At 38.9% G+C, this 21,828-nt stretch overlaps 1 protein-coding gene across 1 annotated transcript; it reads left to right on the top strand.

The window, feature by feature from the left end:
• Positions 1-1,418: 1,418 nt before the first annotated feature.
• Positions 1,419-20,131, top strand: PGM2 (phosphoglucomutase 2). The gene is made up of 14 exons (XM_063157437.1): positions 1,419-1,522; positions 5,873-6,040; positions 6,873-6,979; positions 7,329-7,413; positions 8,627-8,710; positions 9,273-9,466; positions 10,571-10,760; positions 11,423-11,520; positions 13,998-14,178; positions 14,297-14,390; positions 15,440-15,569; positions 18,031-18,220; positions 18,831-18,964; positions 19,727-20,131. The coding sequence occupies exons 1-14, from the start codon at positions 1,451-1,453 to the stop codon at positions 19,827-19,829; spliced, it is 1,830 nt and encodes a 609-aa protein (XP_063013507.1). The 5' UTR covers positions 1,419-1,450; the 3' UTR covers positions 19,830-20,131.
• The last annotated feature ends 1,697 nt before the right edge of the window (positions 20,132-21,828 follow it).

Below are 21,828 nucleotides of genomic sequence, written 5' to 3'. Positions count from 1 at the left end.
GGTGCCTTGGCCTGTGCTGCAGAGTTAAACAGGGAAATCCCAGTCACTCCTTATGGCTCTCCCTGCAGATTTGCATCCCCTGGTCTAGCCCAGCTTCAGATAGATGCTGATAAAATATAGAGGAAACCTCCAAAACACCTTGTCCTGAAGCTCCAGAGCACTCAGACTGCTGTTTCCCTCAGTACTTTGGGAAGTTGATGACAGAAATCTTGTTAGGCAAGAAAGATGGTTCAGTGCTTTCTGCACTGTATGTTTGCCCAAAAAATTGTAAGAAATTAACCAGGATGGAGGGGCTTATCATGGCATCTACAGGAGATTCCAATCAAAACACAAGCTTAGTTCTAGGAACTGTTTAGAGAGAGCAGCAGCTTGGCAGCTCAGGCTTCTCTCAAAGCTACCGTGCTATACTAATTATTCAATCAAAGCCATATTAACCTGTTCTTTAATTCCAGCAGAAGGAACACAATCCATTTTCCTGAGTGAAATTCAGTTACTTTTACTCTTTTTTTTCTAATTTTGCAGCTGAGGTCAGATTTGTGTTCTGCCAGAGAGGTGCAGAGGCCAGAGGAGCTGGGTTAAATGAGAAGGATCAAACCGATAGAGAAAACAGATGATCAGAAAAGCAGCCAAGCAGCATTTTTTTTTCCCGATTTTCTTATTCTTCAGTTCCTCTGATGTTTCATCTTAATAGTTTTTCTGTAAGGGCATCATAAGAATTATTTCACTGATCAGTAGTGAATATCAGAAGGATGTGCATTAACATTTTTGCAAGTGACGTGTAGAATTTCTCTTGTTTGCAGGCATTCTGGTAATGTACTAATGAACTTCAAAGGTTTTCAAGAATATTGAAAAGTACAAGTTATTATTTCTATGAAAATTTTAGAATCATAGCACATTTTGGACCAGAAAGGACCTTAAAGATCTTCTAGTTACAATCTTTATCCTAAATTAGAGTGGTCCCGAGCTCATCCCTCATTTATCTTGACTATATAAAAAGGAATCTCAGTCGCCTTAGTCCAATGCCCGTGGAATGTGACGCTTCTAACAACAGCGCTACTTTCTTCCGCCAGCCATGCTGCGGAGGAGGCGGCTGTGTCCCCGCTGATTTCCCGCTGTTATTTGGGAACGCTGCTCCTCCTCCTCCTCCTCCGTTCGGCGCAGCCCGGGGCTCCGCCGGGCCGGCAGCCGCAGCCCCACCTGACAGCGTTCAGCGCCCCGGGGAAAGGAATTATTAATCCCCCGCTCTAAGCGAGGGCCCCGACCCGGCCTGGCTGAGCAGCACGGAGGAGGGGCCGCTCTGTCCGGCCGTGGCCTCGGCCCCGGCCCTGACCCCGGCCCGGGCAGGCGGGCGGGGCGGAGGTGGGGCGGCCCGGCGGGCGGGGCGGGGCGGGCGCGCTCCGGAAGAGGGAAGGAAGGAGCGGAGCGGTGGCGGCGGCTCGGTCGGAGCGGGATGGCAGCGCGGGGCTCGGCGGGGGATGACGCGCTGCGCCGCGCGGCCGAGCAGTGGCTGCTGTGGGACAAGGTGAGGCACGGCGGGGGCCATGGGGGCGCGGGCTGCAGAGGGGTCGGCGGCGCGGCGTGACGCCCGGCTGTTGCACTGTGCCGGATTGGGGTGCGGTGAAAGCGCCTGTTTGCTCCTTTGGCTCTGCTTTCAGAGCTCTCTGAGAAAGGGGCGCTCTCCCTCCGCCCCTCCGGGCATCCCCTCCCGTCCCGCGGCGGGGCTGGGGCTGCGGGGCCCCCGTCCGGTGCTGCGGCTCCGTCACCTGCCGGGCCGCCGCTGCTCTCGTTTGGAAACACCCCGGCTGGTCTCTCAGTCTGGCTCTTAGCTGCACTGAGCGCCTTTTTCAAAAGCGCCTCTATTGTTCCGAACCACTTCAGTCGCAGGGCAGCTGGTACACTTAAATTATTAAAGACCGGCGTACATTGTCGTGTTCCTGTCTCTCTTCAAAACCTCCTGGTACCTTCAAATTCCTAAAATATCGATCCCAAAGGACATGGGAGCTCACTTCAAAAACACTTGGATATATAGAGGCTGTCAGTCCTGTGTTTTTCAGGTGTTATTTCCCTTCCTGTTGAGACTTACCTTTGGTTTTGACAGCACGATATGCAGAAGTAAAATCTTCTGTGTGCTTCTGTTTTCCACATACCTAAAGAAATATCTCGCCATAGTGGTGTTCTGGAAATGGTCATAGAGTTGCTTGCTGCTGCTGGTCTCGCTGAGATGCAGGCCTCTATTGGCACATTTGGTTTGCAGTTTTCATGTCATGTCCCTTTTCATATAATTTGATGATTTGGCTGTATGGAACTCACTGGCCATTGCCCGTCTTCAGTCTCTAATTGACTCCCCCAGGCTGAGCACTCAATGCCCTCTGAGTTTTGTGCAGCACACATACCTGTTTGGTAAGGCATCTTCTGCTTATTTAAAAAATATCAGTGGAAACATACATTAATTCTCTTCTTTAGTATTTTTCCAAGTTCTAAAGGATGTCATTAGAAGTACCTCGAGCTTGTTGTGATTCTTCGTTAAAATCAGTAAACTGATTAACCAGCCAGTTACTCAGTTCTGGTTTTATTAGTGATAGAGCAGTGCCAAACCAATCCTCTTTTCAGAAATGCTAATGCAACACATCAAATGACAATAAGCTTTTGTGCCTTTTTTTCCCAGTTTAATTAAATTTGAGAAAATAGTTTGGTTTTAGAACCTCTTATTTACATAGCTTCCCTGACCAGCATTAGTTGTATTCCTGTCTCCTGTGTAATAACTTGCTTTTCAACTGTTGATTCTGATTATTTTGCTAAACCCTCTGGAAATCTAATGCAGTATCCCTTATAGCATCTTTACTTTTGCAAGTTTAGCCCTCTGTTAGCACTTGCATCTTTGTCAAAGTAATAATTGACTAGTGTGCAATACCTATTGCTGATTGCTCAAAAATCATGAAGTATTTTAATTTCTCAGGGAGCTGTTGCATGTTTCTATTGAGCAACAGAAAAATCAGATGTAACCCTTGTCCATTTACTCTGATATAAAAAAAAAGTTCCTTTTTGACTTGCAGAGATGGGTTAATATTTAATGATGATAAGCGCCACGTTTCTTACAAAATAATTGCAAGAGCAGGTCCTTGTGGCTGATGGCAGTCCTGCTGACCTAACTGGAAGTTTCTACCTACATGGCAATTACTGTGCTTGTTACCAGGCTGTTTTCATCATTTTGTTCATTACAGTAATAGCATATTTTTCATTCTTTCTATTATCAGTCATAGAATTATGAATGGAAGGTAGCTTCTGGTTTTAGTAAAAATAAAATCTGTTCAGTCAGACGTTTTTCCTCTCTTGTAAAACCTTGTGGGGACTCCTCTACTGATGATAACTCTTTGGGCCTTCCTGTAGTGTAGATTAAAGTAAATAACTCGAGTGTTGCCAGGTGATGTTCAAGCTAATTGCACTAGTGGTTATTATCTTGGTATTAAATCATCTGCCACTGTATTCACAGAAAATGGTACTCCCATACTCATATCTGTTTAATTTGAGAGCAGAAAAAGCTGAGAGAATCAGAGAGGAAAGCTAGCACTTCATCCTTCTGATACAATTTGGTCCTTCTTTGGTAGAGATGCTGTGGAGAGTTTTTTTAAGCAGAAGAAAAAGCCAAAACGAACATTACCTTTTTATTTAGCTGTGTACAATGTCATCATAATGTTCTCCACAAAAGAAAAAAATAGGCAAATTCTTGGGAGAGAATAGCCATTAACAATGATAACAGTAGTTCTGGAAAAATCCTTCTGCCATATTGAACACACTTGGCCTGGCTGTTACCATTATTTGGTGTGGGGTGGAGGCAGGCAGTGGGGAACAGTTAAATTAATGCAATCAAGTTTTCAATTTAGAAAATCATCTGGACTGAAACTCTTAAGACTTGAGCAGCCATTTGGACATAGACATTTAACCAGACTTTAAAAACTGGAGAATCCCTCTAGTTTCACAGTAGATGCCAATCCTGGGAAATTCCACTAACAACAACAAACAAAAAACTCCTTGGCTATGAGAACTGCAGGATGCTCCTGATGTCCTTCTACATTGGCATTGCAGCTTCTAGTCTGTCAAACAGCTGTAGAAATGTGTGTGGTATCTACCCAAAAACATGCTCCTTTCAGTATTAAGAGATGACTCATGCACAAAGCTCACACAGAGAAATTAAAAGGTTTTTAGGCAGTGTACAAAACTGGATGCAAATGGTGTCATCCAGGCTTTACCTTTGAGACATAGGCCTGATGTTAAGGCAAAAACTTGACGTCAACTTGTAAGCAGCCTGGACTCAGTTATGCTGCCCTATATATTCTATAACAACATAGAATTATATTTATTCTTACACAATATAATTACTCAATAATAATAGGTAATTGTGTCAAGCTGCCTGCAAGGAAGTGTCAGTGACAACATTCTTGGACTGGTAAATTGGCAATTTTTGCACTGGAGATCAGTAATTCTGGGGTACCTAATTGTTTATTGCACTCAAGAAACCGGTTTTTTTTTTTTAATTCTGTAGTTTATTCTCCATTATGCAGTCTGCTCATTAGCACTAAAGGCTCTTTAGCTTTTCCAGTATGTATTTAAATTATGTTGTTTGTCCTGTGGCAGTGGGTGCACAGGTCAGTGGTTAGGACATCCTGACTCTGCTCTTCGTTTGATGTGCAGAATGTTTATACCTTTGTATGCAAACTTAATCACATGCCTACTGCTCTGTGTGTTTGCAGCATTTTCTGAATCTACGGAAGATATATGGTTTTATATTTAATTTTTTTTCGCCTAGAATGATATGCTTTCCCTTGCTGTAAGCATACCTAGGTCATCCAGGAAATAGTAAAGTCTATGACTTTTATGAGTTCATTTAATTGCCTAGAAATCAAAGTTTGTGTCCTTTTGGAAATGAAAATCTTTGTACTCCAGAGTAATGAGTGTGCACTCATGCAGTGAGTAACCTGCTGCCTCTCAGGTAATCATGTTGTCAGGAGTCTGCTACCTGCCATCTGTCCTCTTGGCTCTCAAGAAATCAAATACTGAAGTTCACAAGTCTCATGTTATTACATTGAAAAGTTGAGGCATACAGGACTTTGCTAATTCCCTAAGTCTGAAAGCAAAGAGTAATTAACAATAGAGAATCTGTGGAAGCAATATATCAAGAAAAGCAGTGAAAGTTAGAAACTCCTCACTGTTCTCAAGTGGTCTGACTTGGCATTTTTGTTGCCCCTCTTGAGTAATTTTATTTAGGAGTTTGTCTGTAGTTTCTAGGCTTTCATCCTGGGGTTATGTTTATTTTTACAAGCATTACCTGCAAACGTGTTGGAAATTATCTTCTGCCCAGTCTGCTTAGTTTTGCTGCTGCCTCTGGTGCTAGCCAGTCTTGGGACAAGGTTATGATTTAATTTGTTTTAAACTAGATGTAGTGCTATATAAATAACAAATATTTCTTAATAATTAGTTTACCTTACTTTCTTAAATGTTTAGTGTAGTTCTTGTGATGAGGAACAATTCTCTGAATTGTGGAAGTGCTGTCTTTTGTTTGTTTTGTTTTTAAAAATAGAAAACATTAAAATAGACATTTTGGAAGTCTTTTAACATCCCAGATTGTGGGAGATATATACACACTGCTGTCCAGGTAGCACGTTCACTTAAGGAGATAAATGTAAAGTAAGTAATACTTGAGGTTGTACTGATTTAAAATTAAGAAGACAGCATTTAAAATTAAGAAGACAGACTGATGCTGTTCTTGAAGTTGTGTGCCATGTTTTGATACTGAAACCCAGAGATTGGGACAGAAATTCAGTTCTGTTAAAACGAACAAAACCTCATTTAGAATATCTGAATTTTGTGTCAACAGAATCCAAAAACTTACGCAATCGTGAAACAATTGCTTGCGGAAGGAAATGCCGGAGAACTGCAGAAATACTTTGGCTCACGGATGGAGTTTGGCACAGCAGGGCTCAGAGCTGCCATGGGAGCAGGGATTTCCCACATGAATGACTTGACTATTATCCAGACAACCCAGGTATTGTGTTCAGCACTTTATCTCACTTAACTGGTTGTGTATATGAATGGAAGAGCCTGATTTATGGCACGCAAATGAGTATTCTATGGAAGTATAAGTTCTCTCCTATTCTTCCAGTTTTTAGAAGTAATTTAAATTATAATTATTAGCTGAATGCTGTCTGAAAACAAGCAGAGAGAAACTATTAAACCATTAAAAGAAGTTACTTTCCACATTTGATTTTGCAATTTAATGTACACACAGCTGCAGTTAAGCTCAAGTGCAGCAGTTAGTGCTGCTGTAACAACTACAAAAACCCCAAAGGTAGCCAACATTTGGTTATGCTTTGTGTGTGCTAGACATGGTTTTACATAGGGGCTATGTATACTTACATGGATCCTAAAGCAGATCTACTTGGGGAAAAAACCCACAACCTTGAATAACTGCAGCCTGGAGTGGTGATGTATCATGTGCTAAAGAGATGCCATTATTAAGGGTGAGATTTGGTTAAAAACCTGAAATGCTGGCCAGCTGTTCTCTTCCTCATGTGAGACCTATGACAGCTGAATCATTTCTCAAAACCTGCAATTAAGACTAATTGTGTTACTTGTTCCTTTTTGGAGTTGATTTTGATATTTTAAAAAGTACTTAAATGCTGTCTGGATTTGCAATATTGATTTGAAGGTTTTCTTGGTGTTTATTGGTCTTGGACAAGCTGAATCGCAGAGCAGTTCAGTGAGATGCTATGTGTGCTCAGCTTCCTAAGACATCAGCATCTTAGCAATTATCTTAATGTGATGATAAATTAAACATCAAGATTGGGTTAATGAGGTGGATTTGTTGTTGTCTTAAGGGATTTTGCAGATACCTCGAGAAGAATTTCAGTGACCTGAAAAAGAGAGGAGTTGTGATTGGGTTTGATGCTCGTGCTCATCTTTCCAGTGGAGGTAGTAGCAAAAGGTACTTCTTAGGTTTTGTGTTTTGTAGATACCTTGTGTGATTCATGATGGATTTATATCTACTTCAATTGTATTTTCTTTCTATAAAGTGAATTAATGTGTGGGATTTACAGTATTCTTACATACTTGTAATGCCAAAGCAGTTCTTAGTGTTGTGCTTTGTCTTTTGGGAATAGTGAGGGAACACATTTAAATTGGGTATGTACAATAATTGAGATATATTGATAAGTGATGGTGTTTTTGTTGGGATTTTGTAATTGTATTAGGGTGGGAGGGAAAGCTGTGACTTCTAGGAAACTAATAGGCAAGAAAATGAATATATTCCCTAGGTATCTTTTCTTCCTGTTTAGGTTTGCAAGACTTGCTGCCAATACCTTCATCAGTCAGGGAGTTCCAGTTTATCTATTCTCTGATATAATACCAACTCCCTTTGTGGTAGGTTTTTTTTATTATCTCTTTTTATTACATTATCTGCTTTAAATGTACACAAATTCTGTCAGATACCTTGCATTACTTAAATTAGGATAACTACACAAACCAGTTCTTACTTTTTAAGCTCTTCTTGCAGAGAGTCTTGTACTTATTTAGCTATATATAGTTTACAACATCCATAGGAAAAGAAGGGATGATGTGGAGTGTGAGTGGATTCCTGTGGAGTCTGAAGTCTGAAACATACACTCACATTTGGCTATTTGTACTTTTTTTTTTGAGGGGAAGAGGGGCCAAGGGCAGGTATTGAATCCAAAATAGCAAGTTGTTGGAGTACAGTGATGTTTTGTCAGAAGGGTTGTTGAATTGTGTCCACGATGCCCCCATCAGAACACCAGGTGTCTCCAGAGCAGCACAGAAAAGTCCTGCTCTTGGCCCCTGTCCCAAAAGCAATAATTTCTCCCTATACCAGTTGCTCCAGTGAGCATTGCAAACAGAACACAGTGGTATAAAGACTTTCTGCATAGCATTCTTACACTGATACAATTTTTTGAAGATTTAGGGTCAAATTCTTCATAGTGTAGTTTAAAGTGGTGTTGCAAGAACTGCAGTTGATTGCATTTCAGTATTAAATAGCCAGGAGTAAACACAAATTGGACCTGTGTTCATGAATAACCTTTGATTTTTAATTCACTCCATCTCTTTTGAGCTAATTGATAAGAGCTCTCTCCAAAACAATTCTCTTCTGAACCCTGATGGAGTAGCTGCTCCCAAAAGACAGGATGAGACTGCTTGAGCTGCAGTTCTCTGCCCCATGCTGATTTGTGTCATTACCCCAACAGACATGGCACCTCTAAGGCCTTGGGTACCTCAAGTCATTCCACAGTAGGGAACACATGCATCTGGCTTCCTTCTGGAAAGGCACTAGAGATTCACAAAGCATCTGGAACAACATTAATAACATATAAATGGGAAAATGCACAAGAAAAAACAAGGGCTAAACATTAATAACATATAAATGGAAAAATGCACAAGAAAAGAACAAGGGTAAAGTTGTGCCACATGAAGTCTGGTGGAACAAGTCGTATTTAGCTTCTGCTTTAGGGAGTCAGTGTGTAGGAATCACATCTTAATTTTCATACTATGAAGTATTATCTATGCACGAGAAGAAATATAATGTGTTGCATATTCTACTTCAAGTAACTTTCTCTTGTTACAGCCATACACAGTAACTCATCTGAAGCTTTGTGCTGGAATTATGGTTACTGCTTCCCATAATCCAAAACAAGACAATGGTTACAAGGTATTCTAATGTGAACTATTTTCTGGCTCTTTTTTTCCATGTAGAGAAACTAATGCAATTATATATAGTTCCTATCATGGTATAGACTTAATTAATTACTAGTCTCTCCATCTCTTCTATGTATTTAAAGCTAGTGTCATGTTAAACTAATAAGATAATTAAAATCTTTGCTCTAGAAGGCAGGATGCCATTGTAATCTGCTATGCACTGAAAAAACCACAGCTGAATTGCCTGTGCACCAGTCACAGTAGCTGGGCAGTCATATACAAACTGTTTGCAAAATACAAAAATGGAAGTTTTCTCAGTAAATGATTGGGCATTGTTTTGTGTTTCATTATGGATATTGATATCTTTTGATAAGATTAAGCTGGTTTTTTTTAATAGAATAAAAATGGGATGTGAGAAGAAAAGCTGAGAATATTAACAGGATACTTTGGGTATACCTAAGCCTAATTTACTGTAATACTTTAGTGGATGTACTGTACCTTAACCAACAAAAAACATAACAAAGCTATCTTACAAGATTTATGATCAAATACTCACTTACCTATTTTTTATTTAGGTTTACTGGGAAAACGGTGCTCAGATAATTTCCCCTCATGACAAAGGAATTTCTCAGGCTATTGAGGAGAACCAAGAACCGTGGCCTCAGGCTTGGGATGACAAACTGATTGATAGCAGCCCACTGCTTCATGATCCATATGCCATGGTCAATAAGGAGTACTTCAAAGACATACAGAAACAATGCTTTTACAGGTGACTCCTGTTACTTCCTTAAAGAATACAGGATATTCCCTCTAGTATGTTAGCAGGGCAGTTCAAATTGATGGAAGCGAGGGTGGCCACAATCCTGCCATGACCCACTGCTGCCTGTGCCTTTTTGTCATCTTTTGGGGTTGCACTGGCAGCTGTGTGGTGGTGTCATAAGCCAGTTCATAAAGCTGTCCTGAGAGAAGTCTAACCCAGCAGAGTGACCAAATATCTGGTGATAGCTCCCAGTATTTTCATGGCCATGCATAATCCAAGCAAGACTGAGGCTGCTGGAAGTGGACATGGCATGGATGCCTCACCAGCCTTAAACAAGATTCTCGGAGAGGCAGTTTTTTAAGCCATTTCTGGACAAGAAGGTCTTGCTCTGTCATTCCAGCCTTGCTGATGCTCCTGGTAGCTGTGGGTGCCTTACAACAGCCTACTCCTGTCACTTGTTCAGTAAAAATCATTATTTATCAAAATGTAGTGGATGTTTCTTTTGGTGAATGGTTAGGGTTGATTTATGTAGTAGAGGAGTTATCAACCTTTTAGATCTGCTTATTTTATGTAGAAATTTTGACCACCAGTAACCATGTTCTTAGTTTTGCTAAAAACAGTCAGGAGTTACTAGAAAGCTGGGGCTGTTACACTGCTTTTTAGAATTGGAATTAAATGTCTCCCTAGGAGTTTGCATGATTTTAGGTATGCCCATCGCTTTTTTTCTTAAAAATGAGTGTGCTCAAATTGGGCAGGCTGTTGTTGACTCACTGTGTTCTCAGTCTTTGGGGGTTTAAATGCCAGAGTTGGGAATGAAGAGCCTCTTTAGTCAGTTGTATTTGTTTTTCACTCAACTTCTTTGGGATGTGTAGACTATACTTTCTTACTCCAGTGATTTGCACATACTAGGATATTGGATGCCAAGAGTGACTCATATTGTTGAAAAATGAGGCTAAGCCAATATTCAAGCCATTGCTTTTAAAATCTGACCTCCTTTAATTCATAGTTTTAACAGTGATATAGAATACTGAGTTGTATCTGTTTCCAAACATAGTCAGTTTTGTGCAGAACAGTCTCCCATGTCCAAGTTTACTGTTTCCTGTTTTATTTCAGGAACATCAACAAGGAAACAAACCTGAAATTTGTTCATACTTCTGTGCATGGTGTAGGACATAAATTTGTGCAGTTGGCTTTCAAGGCATTTGATCTTAGCCCTCCTTTTGCTGTTCCGGAGCAGAAAGATCCTGATCCAGACTTTCCCACAGTGAAGTATCCAAATCCTGAGGAAGGCAAAGGTGTTCTGGTAAATAGATTCGATTTTTTTTTTAATAGTTGTGATGTCTTTCAGTGGTTTCCTTTTTGCCAGAAGTCACAGCTGTAGATACTGGTGGAGGGTCAATTTTTAATCTGTTTCATAGCCTTACATTTAGTGAAGAGTTAGCTGGTATCCTTTCATTGACATAACCCTCTTTGAACCAGTCAGGTAGTAATCAGCTGTAACTTTCAAATACTTTGTTCTCTAATGGAATGAGCAGGTTCTGCACATGGGACAAAGTGATAGTTACTTTAAAAAAATAAAATAATATTAATAAAAATCTTATGTCTTTTTGGAAGGCTTCTACTCTTTTGTTCTGACACAACACCAGGAGAGGGCAGGAGAAGTCATGACAGGTGGTTAGAATTTCTGCTACTGTTTCTGTTACACTTTATTATTGAAGGATCCCATTAAATCTAGGTAGCTTTTAAGTTGGGCTGCAGTAGTGGAATGATGTAGGTGAAGTTAAATGTCCTGACTATGTTTTTCTGCTGCCAGGCTAGAAGTTTTTGTGGTTTTTGAGAGACACATAATGATTTTGGGTGTTTGAGATTCAATAAATTGGGAAAATGAATTAAAACCTATAAAGAAAGTGAAAATATTATTTGGGAATATTAATACTCATCTGGTCCTGCTTGCCACATTTCCAGACATTGTCTTTTGCTTTGGCTGAAAAAGATGGGGCAAGAATCATTTTAGCAAATGATCCTGATGCTGATCGACTGGCAGTGGCAGAGAAACAAGAGAGGTATGGTAATTAAGTAATGCAAACCATTGACCTTTTTTACTCTCAAGGTTAGGCTCATTTGGAGAATTCTTGCTACTTGTGTTGCAGAGGAAGAATAGTCACAGTAATAATTTTTTTGATTGAAAACACACGGAAATGTGAGAAGACTGTATGAAGCAGACCACGGTAAAGGCAGGATATGAAATAATGATCAATGTTAGACAGTGTACAGAAGCCGGAATAAATAGTTGACACTTGTAGTTGTTTAGGCATGCATAGAAGCATGTGAATTGTTGTTGTGCTATACTTTTTCAAAGGTAGGTTTTCAGTTAAATTTTTTTCGCATACGACCGATAAACACTTTTTCATTCAAGGTTTATTAAACAATAACTTGGATTTGGGAGAATCTGTATTGTTCCCTGATAATTGTTCTTTAATAAGAGTAGATTCTTTCTGTAATCCTGTTAAACCAACATTAGATGATCTGGGCTTCTCTTGCTCAATTTCCCACTTCTTTACATAATGTTATGTATTTGCATTTCACCTTAAAGTTTTTCACAGTTTGGTACTTCTCAGTGTTGTGATTTGTACTCTCCCCTTCAAGAACCACCTATATATGCATTTTTTATCTTTGCATACCCAGTCAAAGAAGGGGATCACAAAAGGCAAACTTGCTCAGTCAGGGGCTGAAAATAAATTGTTCATATTTGTGCAATGTAACCTATAGTTCTGTCTCAATATGGCTGTCTCCTTATTTCATGCCCTCTGATATCCTGCACTTCTACAATTGTTTACATTTCTGTATTGTGGTTTTATCTGATTGATAAAAGAAAGTGAAAATATGATACCAAGTGCTGAAGTTCAAGCACTTGGTATCATAACTACAAATAGTGGTGTTTGTCCTTTATCTTCCTTGATAAAGCAGAAACTAATCTGACCAGTTATAAACTGTAAATCCTTAGTGAAAATAAGCTTCAAGGTTTTCAACTTAGAGAGGAGCAGGAAAAAAAATCTGCTGCTGGGCTAGCATATATGAATTCCCTGAGCATTAGAGCCAGAAGAAGGATGTAAAATTATGGCAACAGTCTTTGGTACCCAAGACCTGATATGGGCATCTGCTAGATGTCCTCAGTGGTTGTGGATCAATTAAATAGTTGAATCTGCATCAGTTAGATTTTCAAAAATTTCAAAAGTCCGGTTAAAGGAGAGAGTGCAAATATCCATTTTGCTCAACAGATAACCAAAAAAGCTGAAGTAGTAGCTTTAAAAGTAGCAGTATTTTCTTTGGGGTTTTGGGATGTTTTTAAATTCATTAGCCTCACAGCATGAACTCAGAAGATTTCTCTGCCTTTGGAAGAAGAGTGGTCTTTTGTGGACACTCTGCTGTATCTTGGACAGTGTTAGTTGGAAGGTTCTTATTTCAATGGTTTTGGTCTGTGCCAGCCTCAGTTGGCAATTCAGCATTGAGAAAAAGGTATAAAAAGTTTCAGATTATGCTAGTTATAGTGGGTTAAAACAAGAATGCAAAATCACTCCTGCTTTTTGTCTGAAAACTCTGAGCTCCCAGAATCTTGAAGAGGGGTGTTAATTTATTGCATCCACTACCAGTGAGAGTGTGATCTCTCATTCTGCTGCCTCTACGCTCGTTGTTTAGCCAGTCTCAGCTGTCTCCTAACTTCCAGTCCTGTGTCTTCTCAGACTTCTGCCCTAGCTTTTCATACACTAATCAAATATTAATATAGGCTTCTACAGTATCTGTACTTCTTCTTTGACAGAACCTCCTGTAGAGCACACTCTCTCAGCACTCTTACACTAAGCTGTGCATTGCTTTGTGCCTGTTGGCATCAATAAATGCAGGAGACTGAGTCTGCTTCTCTTTCACAACAGGTACTGTTTCTGTAGGTCTTAGTTTTGTCAGTCTGGAAGTGTCTCTGTCCCCTTTTGTGACTGGGAATTTTTTTGGCAATTTTGACATTTGTCTTTCTTTTTTTCTTCATTTTTTTTCCTGTTCTAGCAATTCATCAATATTAATCTTTTAAACCCATTTAAGATTTTTTTCCAGTCTTCCCAATGACTAATTGATGTATTTGTGATTAAATTAAAAGTATTTGTCACTAGGTCAACTAAAAATACTGATCACTTGAGAACTGTATTTTTGTGTCTCTGTGCTTGTCTTAATCACTGAGTTTATAATTTGTATGCTGAACATTTTGATTTTACTTAAAATGTGTTGGAAATACTACTGTTTCATCTTTGGATAACTGCAAAAGCTTATGTGTATGATGGAGAAGAAAGGTAAGAGTTTCAGAAAGCTTTGGGGAAGGAATTTTTTTGTTTGTTCCTTATGAGCACATGATACCTTGTTACTATTATGTGGAATTCCAAGGCAGTGGTTTATTTGTTAATATTCATTCATAAAAGAACCAGTAGATTATTTTTTTTAACCCCCACTATTATCCTTTGATTTCATGTACTTTCTAATATTTCTTTGCCTGTAGTGGTGAATGGAAGGTGTTTTCTGGAAATGAACTAGGAGCTCTTTTAGGCTGGTGGATCTTCACTTGCTGGAAAAATAACAGTAGGGATGCTCGTGCCATTAAAGATGTCTACATGTTATCCAGTACTGTTTCTTCCAAAATCCTGAGAGCAATTGCACTAAAGGAAGGTTTTCACTTTGAGGTAAGAAACATGTTGCACATTATTCCATGTTCTTTTAGTATCTTTCCTATGAAGTGTCATATGTTCATAAAACATCGCTTTTCTTTTTAATGCCTTTGATTTCTCCTCTCTGCTGTAGGAAACACTGACAGGTTTCAAGTGGATGGGCAACCGTGCCAAACAGCTCATGGACCAGGGGAAAGCTGTTCTTTTTGCATTTGAGGAGGCTATAGGTAAGAGACAGAATTGTTTTCATATCTTGCAAAATAGTGAAAATTGAACTACTACAAAATGTGACAGAATTGCAGAGAGTCACAGAATGTTGAAGGTCATTTGGTCCAACATTCCTGCCCAAGCAGGGTGTCCTAGTGCATGTTACACAGGATTGGACCCAGATGGTTCTTGAATCTCTCCAGGGAAGGATATCCTACAATTTCTCTGGGCAGCCTTTGCCAGTGCTCTGTTAGCATCCCAGTAATGAAGTAAAATGTAAAAAAAGGTTAAAATGATAATAAAAGGGTGTCCTCAATACAATGGATGTATTTCCAGTTAGTAGCAGATAATTATCTATTTTGCTAATTTATACTAGTTTTAAAAACCTTTGTATCTCTGCTTAGCACAAAGGAATATATATGTACAGTAGCATGGCTGTGCAGATTTGGACTGCAAGTTCTGCATAAACTTTTTTTAAAAACAAGAAAAAAACACATTTTCAGACATGAACTTGAGCTTTTTTACCTAACAGATTTAAGTTTAGTGTAAATGAGAATAAAATAAAAACTACCCCAAATTACATTTATGAACTGGAAAGCCATGGTTGAAAGCCACAAATGAAAATTATGAATTCATGAGGAGAAAATTGTAAAGCTCTAATGCTCTTTAAGTATCTTAATACCTGAAAACTAGAGAAAATGTGGCTAATTTCACACATAATTATCAGTGTTACCCTACGCTACTGTGTAAGTTAATCACATTTGAGACAATGCTATACTTGAATTTTTTCTGCAGTGTGGCAATTCTTTTTCTAGAAGGCTTCATAAAGACCTGGGAGCATGTGGCACTGATATGATGCAAATCTGTCTTGAAATTCCATTGAATACCTTGCTTATTAAAATTAACACTGATTAGAAGATACATTTTTTTTCTACTTTTGGTTTGACTCCAAAATGTCTGTACTATGGTAATATGCATTTCTCCTTTCAAAGATGTTTGGCTAACCTTCCCTCCTCTTCCTATTTCCTGTTTAAATTGTGTCTAATTATATCTAACATTCCTTGTTTAGGGTATATGTGCTGTCCTGCTGTTCTGGATAAAGATGGTGTCAGTGCTGCTGTTATAACTGCAGAGATGGCCAGCTTTTTGGCAACCAGGAATTTGTCTTTGTCTCAGCAGCTCAAAGCTGTCTATGATGAGTGAGTTCAATTCTAATTTTTTATTTTTCAGATTTTCTCAATTTCACATACTGGGGTTAATAGGGACTCAATAGAAACCTATAGTTTATAAAGAAATAAAATGTGAATTATTGTACTATTAAGACAATTCTGTAATAGTTTTCTTCAGAAGGTGTTCCTGCCTTGTGGATGTGAATATATTTATGACATTGTCTTCTGTTGTTTTAAGGTATTTTAAATATAATAATAACTACCTTACTACTTCTCTATTAGTAATGAGATCTTGGTGGTGTTTTTCTTCACTTGCCTGAAAGGTTTTTTTGTTTTGGGAAGTTCTGCACTTGGGTCCTTTTACAGAAGATTGGGTTGCTGTTTTGCTGAGCTGTAGAGATTATAGTGCTTCTTCCTGCTTAAATGAGCCAGACACTTAAAAATGTTGATGACTGAATGGGTCTAAGTAGCTCTGGCTTATTTATGCTATGCATAGAAGCCAGCTTCTGTCCTTGCAGGGCTGCTTATGATTAAATTAATTCTAGTTGGCTCTAAAGTTAGGCTTTTTATTGTATTATTCTATCTTTTTTTCTTTTTGATAGATTATTGTTGTTGAGTTTTGATTCTCTTTTTCTGCTCCTGATTAATGAGATTTGAGCTGATTATGCAGAAGTGCTGTGAGTGGCCATTACTCTTGGCTATATACAGCTGGGTACCCCTCTGAGAGCATTTCATATGAGGCACTACTTTTCTTTTTTAGTGGGTTCAAAGAAATCAATGGCAAAGATGAATATTGGATTTCATGAGGCAGGGAGTGGGTTTTGCGGAGGTTTTGGGTTGTTTGTTTTCAAGGAGGGAGCAGCCAGGCTGTTTGATACTCTCCAGCTCTTCATACACACTAACAAGGGAGTGTGGAATCTGCAAAGAGACTGGAAAACTCCAGCCTTTGTGCTGCTTGTTTTGCCAATCCTGAGTTCTCATTTGTGTGCCATGCTTGTTTCATTGTCTCTTTAGGAAGGAATCAAGTGGCAAAGAGTTGTTTACACTGCATAGATAAATGGTGTGATATAAAAGCATGAAGTAGGAATTCATACCTAGAGCAGCAGATACAGCATCTGATGTGAGAATTCCCTTAAATGCTACTAGCTGGAAGTACATATTCAAGAATTGAATATTCAGCCTCTGGCTTGGGGTTTTTTTATATTTTTTTAAATACTAATACAGTAAACACCTGCTTCAGATTGACCTCAGAGTATTTGCCTGAGTAGAACTGAGCTGTGCCACAGTGCTGCTGTGTGCATAGCCACTGAAAAGGACTCAGAGCTGCTTCAGCATAGAAGCAGTCTGTAAGATGTCACTACACATGGTCACTCTTTGTGACAAAGCTACAGACAGAGGGAAGGATACAAATCTGCACTATTAAACTGTTGTTTGATAATGAGCTGGAAGGAGGGTTCTTGCTTTGTTTTGGGGGGTTGTTTTGCATGTGTTTGATTTTTTTTTTCTTTGTGGCTAATACAGGGTTGCAGTTTTCTACTTCTTACTACTTTACTTTTTTGTCAGATTTGCCTTGTGACTTGAAGCAGAAGAAACTCTCTTTTTATTTTGGAAATGTACAAGGGGAATCTGTCTCGAAGTAAATGCAGATAAGAAAAGGACATTGTCCTAGTAGGCTTATCACTTCTTTCAGATACAGGATAAGTTTTGTTAATTCCCTTACTGAATTCTTAAGACTAATTTAACCACTATTAACCTTCAAGATGTCCATTTAGGTATAAACATAACCCTATTTAAGAAGGCATTCAGATTTCTAGTGTGAACATCCTAGTACTAATGAAGATTCTGCACCTCAGATTTTCACTGCCATCAGGGATATTTATCAAGTCTTGATCTGTAGCAGGAGCTCACTTGAGCAACCAGTCCAGGCTTGTATGTTTCTCAACAACATGATATTTTGAGAAGTCATTGTTACCAGGTCATTTGTCTTTGTATTACATTACCTGGCAGCAAACAGGTGAGGTAGAGAGACAATGTTCAGAACCGTTTGGTTTAGTAAAAACACTTCTACTTTAATGCTTAGTAGAGACACTTCAAGGAAGTGTGATTGGAAAAGCCAGTCTAGAATTTGTTTTACTTAGAAAAGGTCAGCTGGAATCCACTCAAAGAAGCTATTAGATGTAATCTCTTCCTTTCCTATGGTGGTTAGAGCATTTCAAGGCAGTAATGGGATCCTTTTTTCTTCTGGTGTTGCTGTAAATGTTCTCAGTTTTCATAATTAAAAATAAAAGACATCTGCAAAGAAGTTTATTTGAAGTATGTAAAATGGGATAATTAAGCTGTTTGGACCTTTTTAAAGTTGTAAGGGCAAGAACTGATGCATCAGCTGGATGAGCATAAGTATAGTGTTGCTTTTTGGAAGGTTGTATGATGTGTCTGATGTTGAACTCTTAGGACATTGCTTCCTGGATTCACTAATGTTGCATCTTCACAGATACGGCTTCCATATTACCAAAGCTTCGTATTTCATCTGCCATGATCCTAAAGTTATCCAACAGCTTTTTGACAACCTCAGAAATTTTGATGGAAAAAATACATATCCAAAATCTTGTGGTAGATTTAAAGTTTCTGGAATAAGGGATCTGACTACTGGGTATGACAGCAGCCAGCCAGATCAAAAGGCTGTAAGTATCTTTCTAAATTCATGTAAATCATATGTATATACACATAAATAGAGTATTCTGTGGAGAAACACTAAACATCCTTACATACTGAGTCATAAAACAACTTAGATTGGTGACAGTTGTTATGCCTTGGTGAGAGGAAGGGAAGCCAAGAGGGTGTTGGGTTATTTGTTAGGTTTTGTGGTGTGTTTTTCTCTCCAAGATGGCAGTTTTGTGAAGGGCAGTAGGAGGATCTTGCTGCCTTGCTACAGCAATCTGCATTGTTCTCTTGTGAGTGCAAGTTAAACTGTCTATGAAGATGTGGCTTTGGATTTTGTTTCTCCACAATCTCCATTTCCTTTCCTCCTGAGAAATGCCATGACAGCTCAACTTCTATTAGCAGTAAAAAATTGTCTACCTTTGAAATGAGCTACCTAGCAGTGATGCAGTTCTACCAGATTCCAGGCTGAGGGCAAGGCTGTCGTTGTGGTCTCAAGAGCACAAGGTTGAAGAAAACAGATCTAAACTATCATTTTAGCTGATACTTTTGTCATGCTACCTAACATCAAGTCATGGTTTTATATATAGTCTCTTCCCAAGTTTTTTTAAAAAATATTCTTAATATTTCTAGATACTTCCTACTAGTAAAAGCAGCCAAATGATAACATTCACTTTTGCTAATGGAGGAGTGGCCACAATGAGAACCAGTGGGACGGAACCCAAGATCAAATACTATTCTGAACTTTGTGCACCCCCTGGGAACAGGTATTGTCACTTAGAGCAGTACATTTGGTGTAACAGAGTCTGTGTGGCTTTTTGGTATTGTTTTAGAGAAATAAGAGCTCTCCATGGTCAAATAATATTACTGAAGTCATTTTAGTGAATGTATTTGTATAAAGCTTCAGCTCTGCAAAATTTGTTGACACATTCTTGTCACTGAAATTACTTTGCACTTGGTTTTACATTCAGTGAAAACGGTATCAGGAAAAACATTTTGCCTTAAATAAATGCAAATATTTTCACCCCTTTTTTACGTACATAATTGCTTTAAAAATATTCAATCAAATATAAAGTGTTCTAATATATTTCAGATCCTTTCATGTTTAGCAATTAGATCCTTAACCAGTAGCCTTAGAAATCATACAATCTTAAAGATAATTATTAACTTATATAATGAAAGTAATACTTTTTCACAGATGAAAAGTCATCTAAGAATACTGCTACAGGTATAAAAATTACACTTCTAGTCACTTAGATTTAGTAATGGATGGTCCTCTGAACTCAAATTTGTCATACTACTTTAGATTATATTGTGGAGTTCTGTTTCTTCATAGCCTTCATGCATATCAGTTGGAAGTGAACATCAGTGGATTTCCGTAAGAACTCAAATATATAGACTTCTAGCATTAATATTAAATGTTTGTCTAAAGCAACACCACATATAAAAATTCTTCACACTAAAACTATATATTTTAGCTTTTCCATTGTTTCACTGTTTTCTGTGTTTGTGTGATTTTTGTTTTCCAGTGATGTTGAACAGCTGAAGAAAGAACTAGATGAATTGGTCAATGCTCTTGAAAAACACTTCTTTCAACCAGAAAAAAACAAACTTCAACGAAAGACTGAGTAAAATAGCAAAATTACTACCTTGATTGGCTTTTGCAGAATTAGAAGTTGCATTATTTAAGAAGTTAAGGTTTTTTAGGACCAAACATCTGAGAACTCTGACTATAAAGACTTCTGCTTTTAAGAGTTATTTTGGGTACTCTTGGTTCTAGTATCTTATTTTGGAAGGAAAGTAGTACCTTTACTCTTAATGGACCAAAAAAACCCAGTCAGAACTAAAAGCTTTATGAACTAAAAGTTGATTGCAAATGTATTTCAATCAAAACTTGTTTTAATTAAATATAAGTAATATTCTGATATCTGAAACAGCCTGTTTTGTGGTGACTTATTTGTTTGTGTGCATATAATCTGATAACACTATGCAACTTTGTCTAGGTTTAGATTTGCAAAGGAAGTTCTTTTGTTAACAGGAAGTATTTAAATCCTGTGGTGAGACACTGACAAACCTGGGGCAGATGATTCAGAAGTAGTGATCTTTCCTAGGGATTTTGGCCCAAAGAAAAAAGAAAGTCACAGCAAATTTGTTCAATATCTATTTGCTATGGGACTATATATAATATTCCAGGCAAGGAATACAAAGTGTACTAAACTGTCTTTGAACACCATGAAGATTGGTATATCGACATACTTCTTTTTGCCACTGAACTAAGCATAATTAGTTGAATGTGTAGCCTAGTTTTGGAGCCTCTCACACTGCTGCCATGACTTGGTGCATGTCTGATTTAGAGCAGAAGTTTCAATTTCATTGTATGCTCCTGTCTATGGTTGCAAAGCCTGAGGGGGTTTTTTGGAGGTTGCCAGTTGACTTTAATATGGGGCTTTTCTGCATTTTCAGTATTTGCTTTGGATATCAGTGTAGCAGTAATAGTCACAACCATAGCTACGTACGTCTTATAAATGCAAAACTTCTAAGCTTGATTATCCTCCCAAAATTCAAGTCCTCTGTGCTTGTTATTTTCAGTGCAACTTGAAGATTGCAGCAGTTGTGCAGCTGGATACAGGGAGGCAGCCCTGGGGAAAGTGGAAGGAGAGGAATTTTTACACAGTCTGATGTACCAGTGCAGATCATGTGCAGTTCTGTGGTGAGAGGCCTCAGAAATGAGTCTGGAGGTGCTTCAGGGATCTTTGGATCTTTTATGACACCTTCTAAGACATGACAGTGGCCTCTCTAGTCAGCCTAGTTGAGTGAATTATGTCCCATAGAAGAAGTGAAATATGCCCCAGAAGAATATAATACCTTCAAGCCTCCATGTGCATGTCCCAGTACTTTTCTGGAGGGGAGTTTTTGTGCCTGAGCCAGCTGTGTAAGGGGGGACATTGGCATGATAAAAAGCACTATCCCAGCATGAAGGATCTGCTTCTGGCTTCCTCCTTGCTTGAAGGCACAGAGGAATGGTTCTTCAGGAGGCAGGCTGGGGCAGTGCCTTCAATTTGGGCTTTGATGAGCTACACCCAGGGCTGGAGAAGCTTTGTGGGTCTGCACAAGCCTGCAGCCTTGGGAGATGATTCTCTCCCTCCACTCTGCTCTTGTGAAAGCCCTCTTGGAGTGCTGCATCCCAGCACAGGAACAATGTGAAGCTGTTAGAGCAGGTCCAGAGGAAGGTCATGAAAACAGAGGGTTAGAATACCTGTGCTGGGAAAAGAGGCTGACAGGGCTGGGGTTGCTCAGCCTGTAGAGGAGGCTGTGAGATCTTTCAATATATAAAGGGGGCTTATATGAAACACACTTTTTACCAGGGACTGTAGTGACAGGACATGGGGAAACAGTTTTAAAGTGAAAGAGGATAGATTTAATTGGATACAAGGAAAGATTTTTTTTATACTGAGGGGGGTGAGACATGGAACAAGTTGCCCAGCAAAGCTGTTGGATGCCTGAAAGTGTTCAAGGCCAGGTTGGATGCAGCTTTGAGCAATCTGATCTAGTGGAAGGTGCCCCTGCTTCATGTAGGGAAGTTGAACTAGGTGATTTTTAAAGGGGACCATTACACCAGAACCATTTCATA

The sequence above is a fragment of the Melospiza melodia genome, chromosome 5 (genome assembly GCF_035770615.1).
Source record: "Melospiza melodia melodia isolate bMelMel2 chromosome 5, bMelMel2.pri, whole genome shotgun sequence".
In the NCBI taxonomy this organism is placed as follows: Eukaryota; Metazoa; Chordata; class Aves; order Passeriformes; family Passerellidae; genus Melospiza; species Melospiza melodia.
Note: the sequence above shows the minus strand (reverse complement) of the source record. Positions and strands in the feature narration are given on the sequence as shown.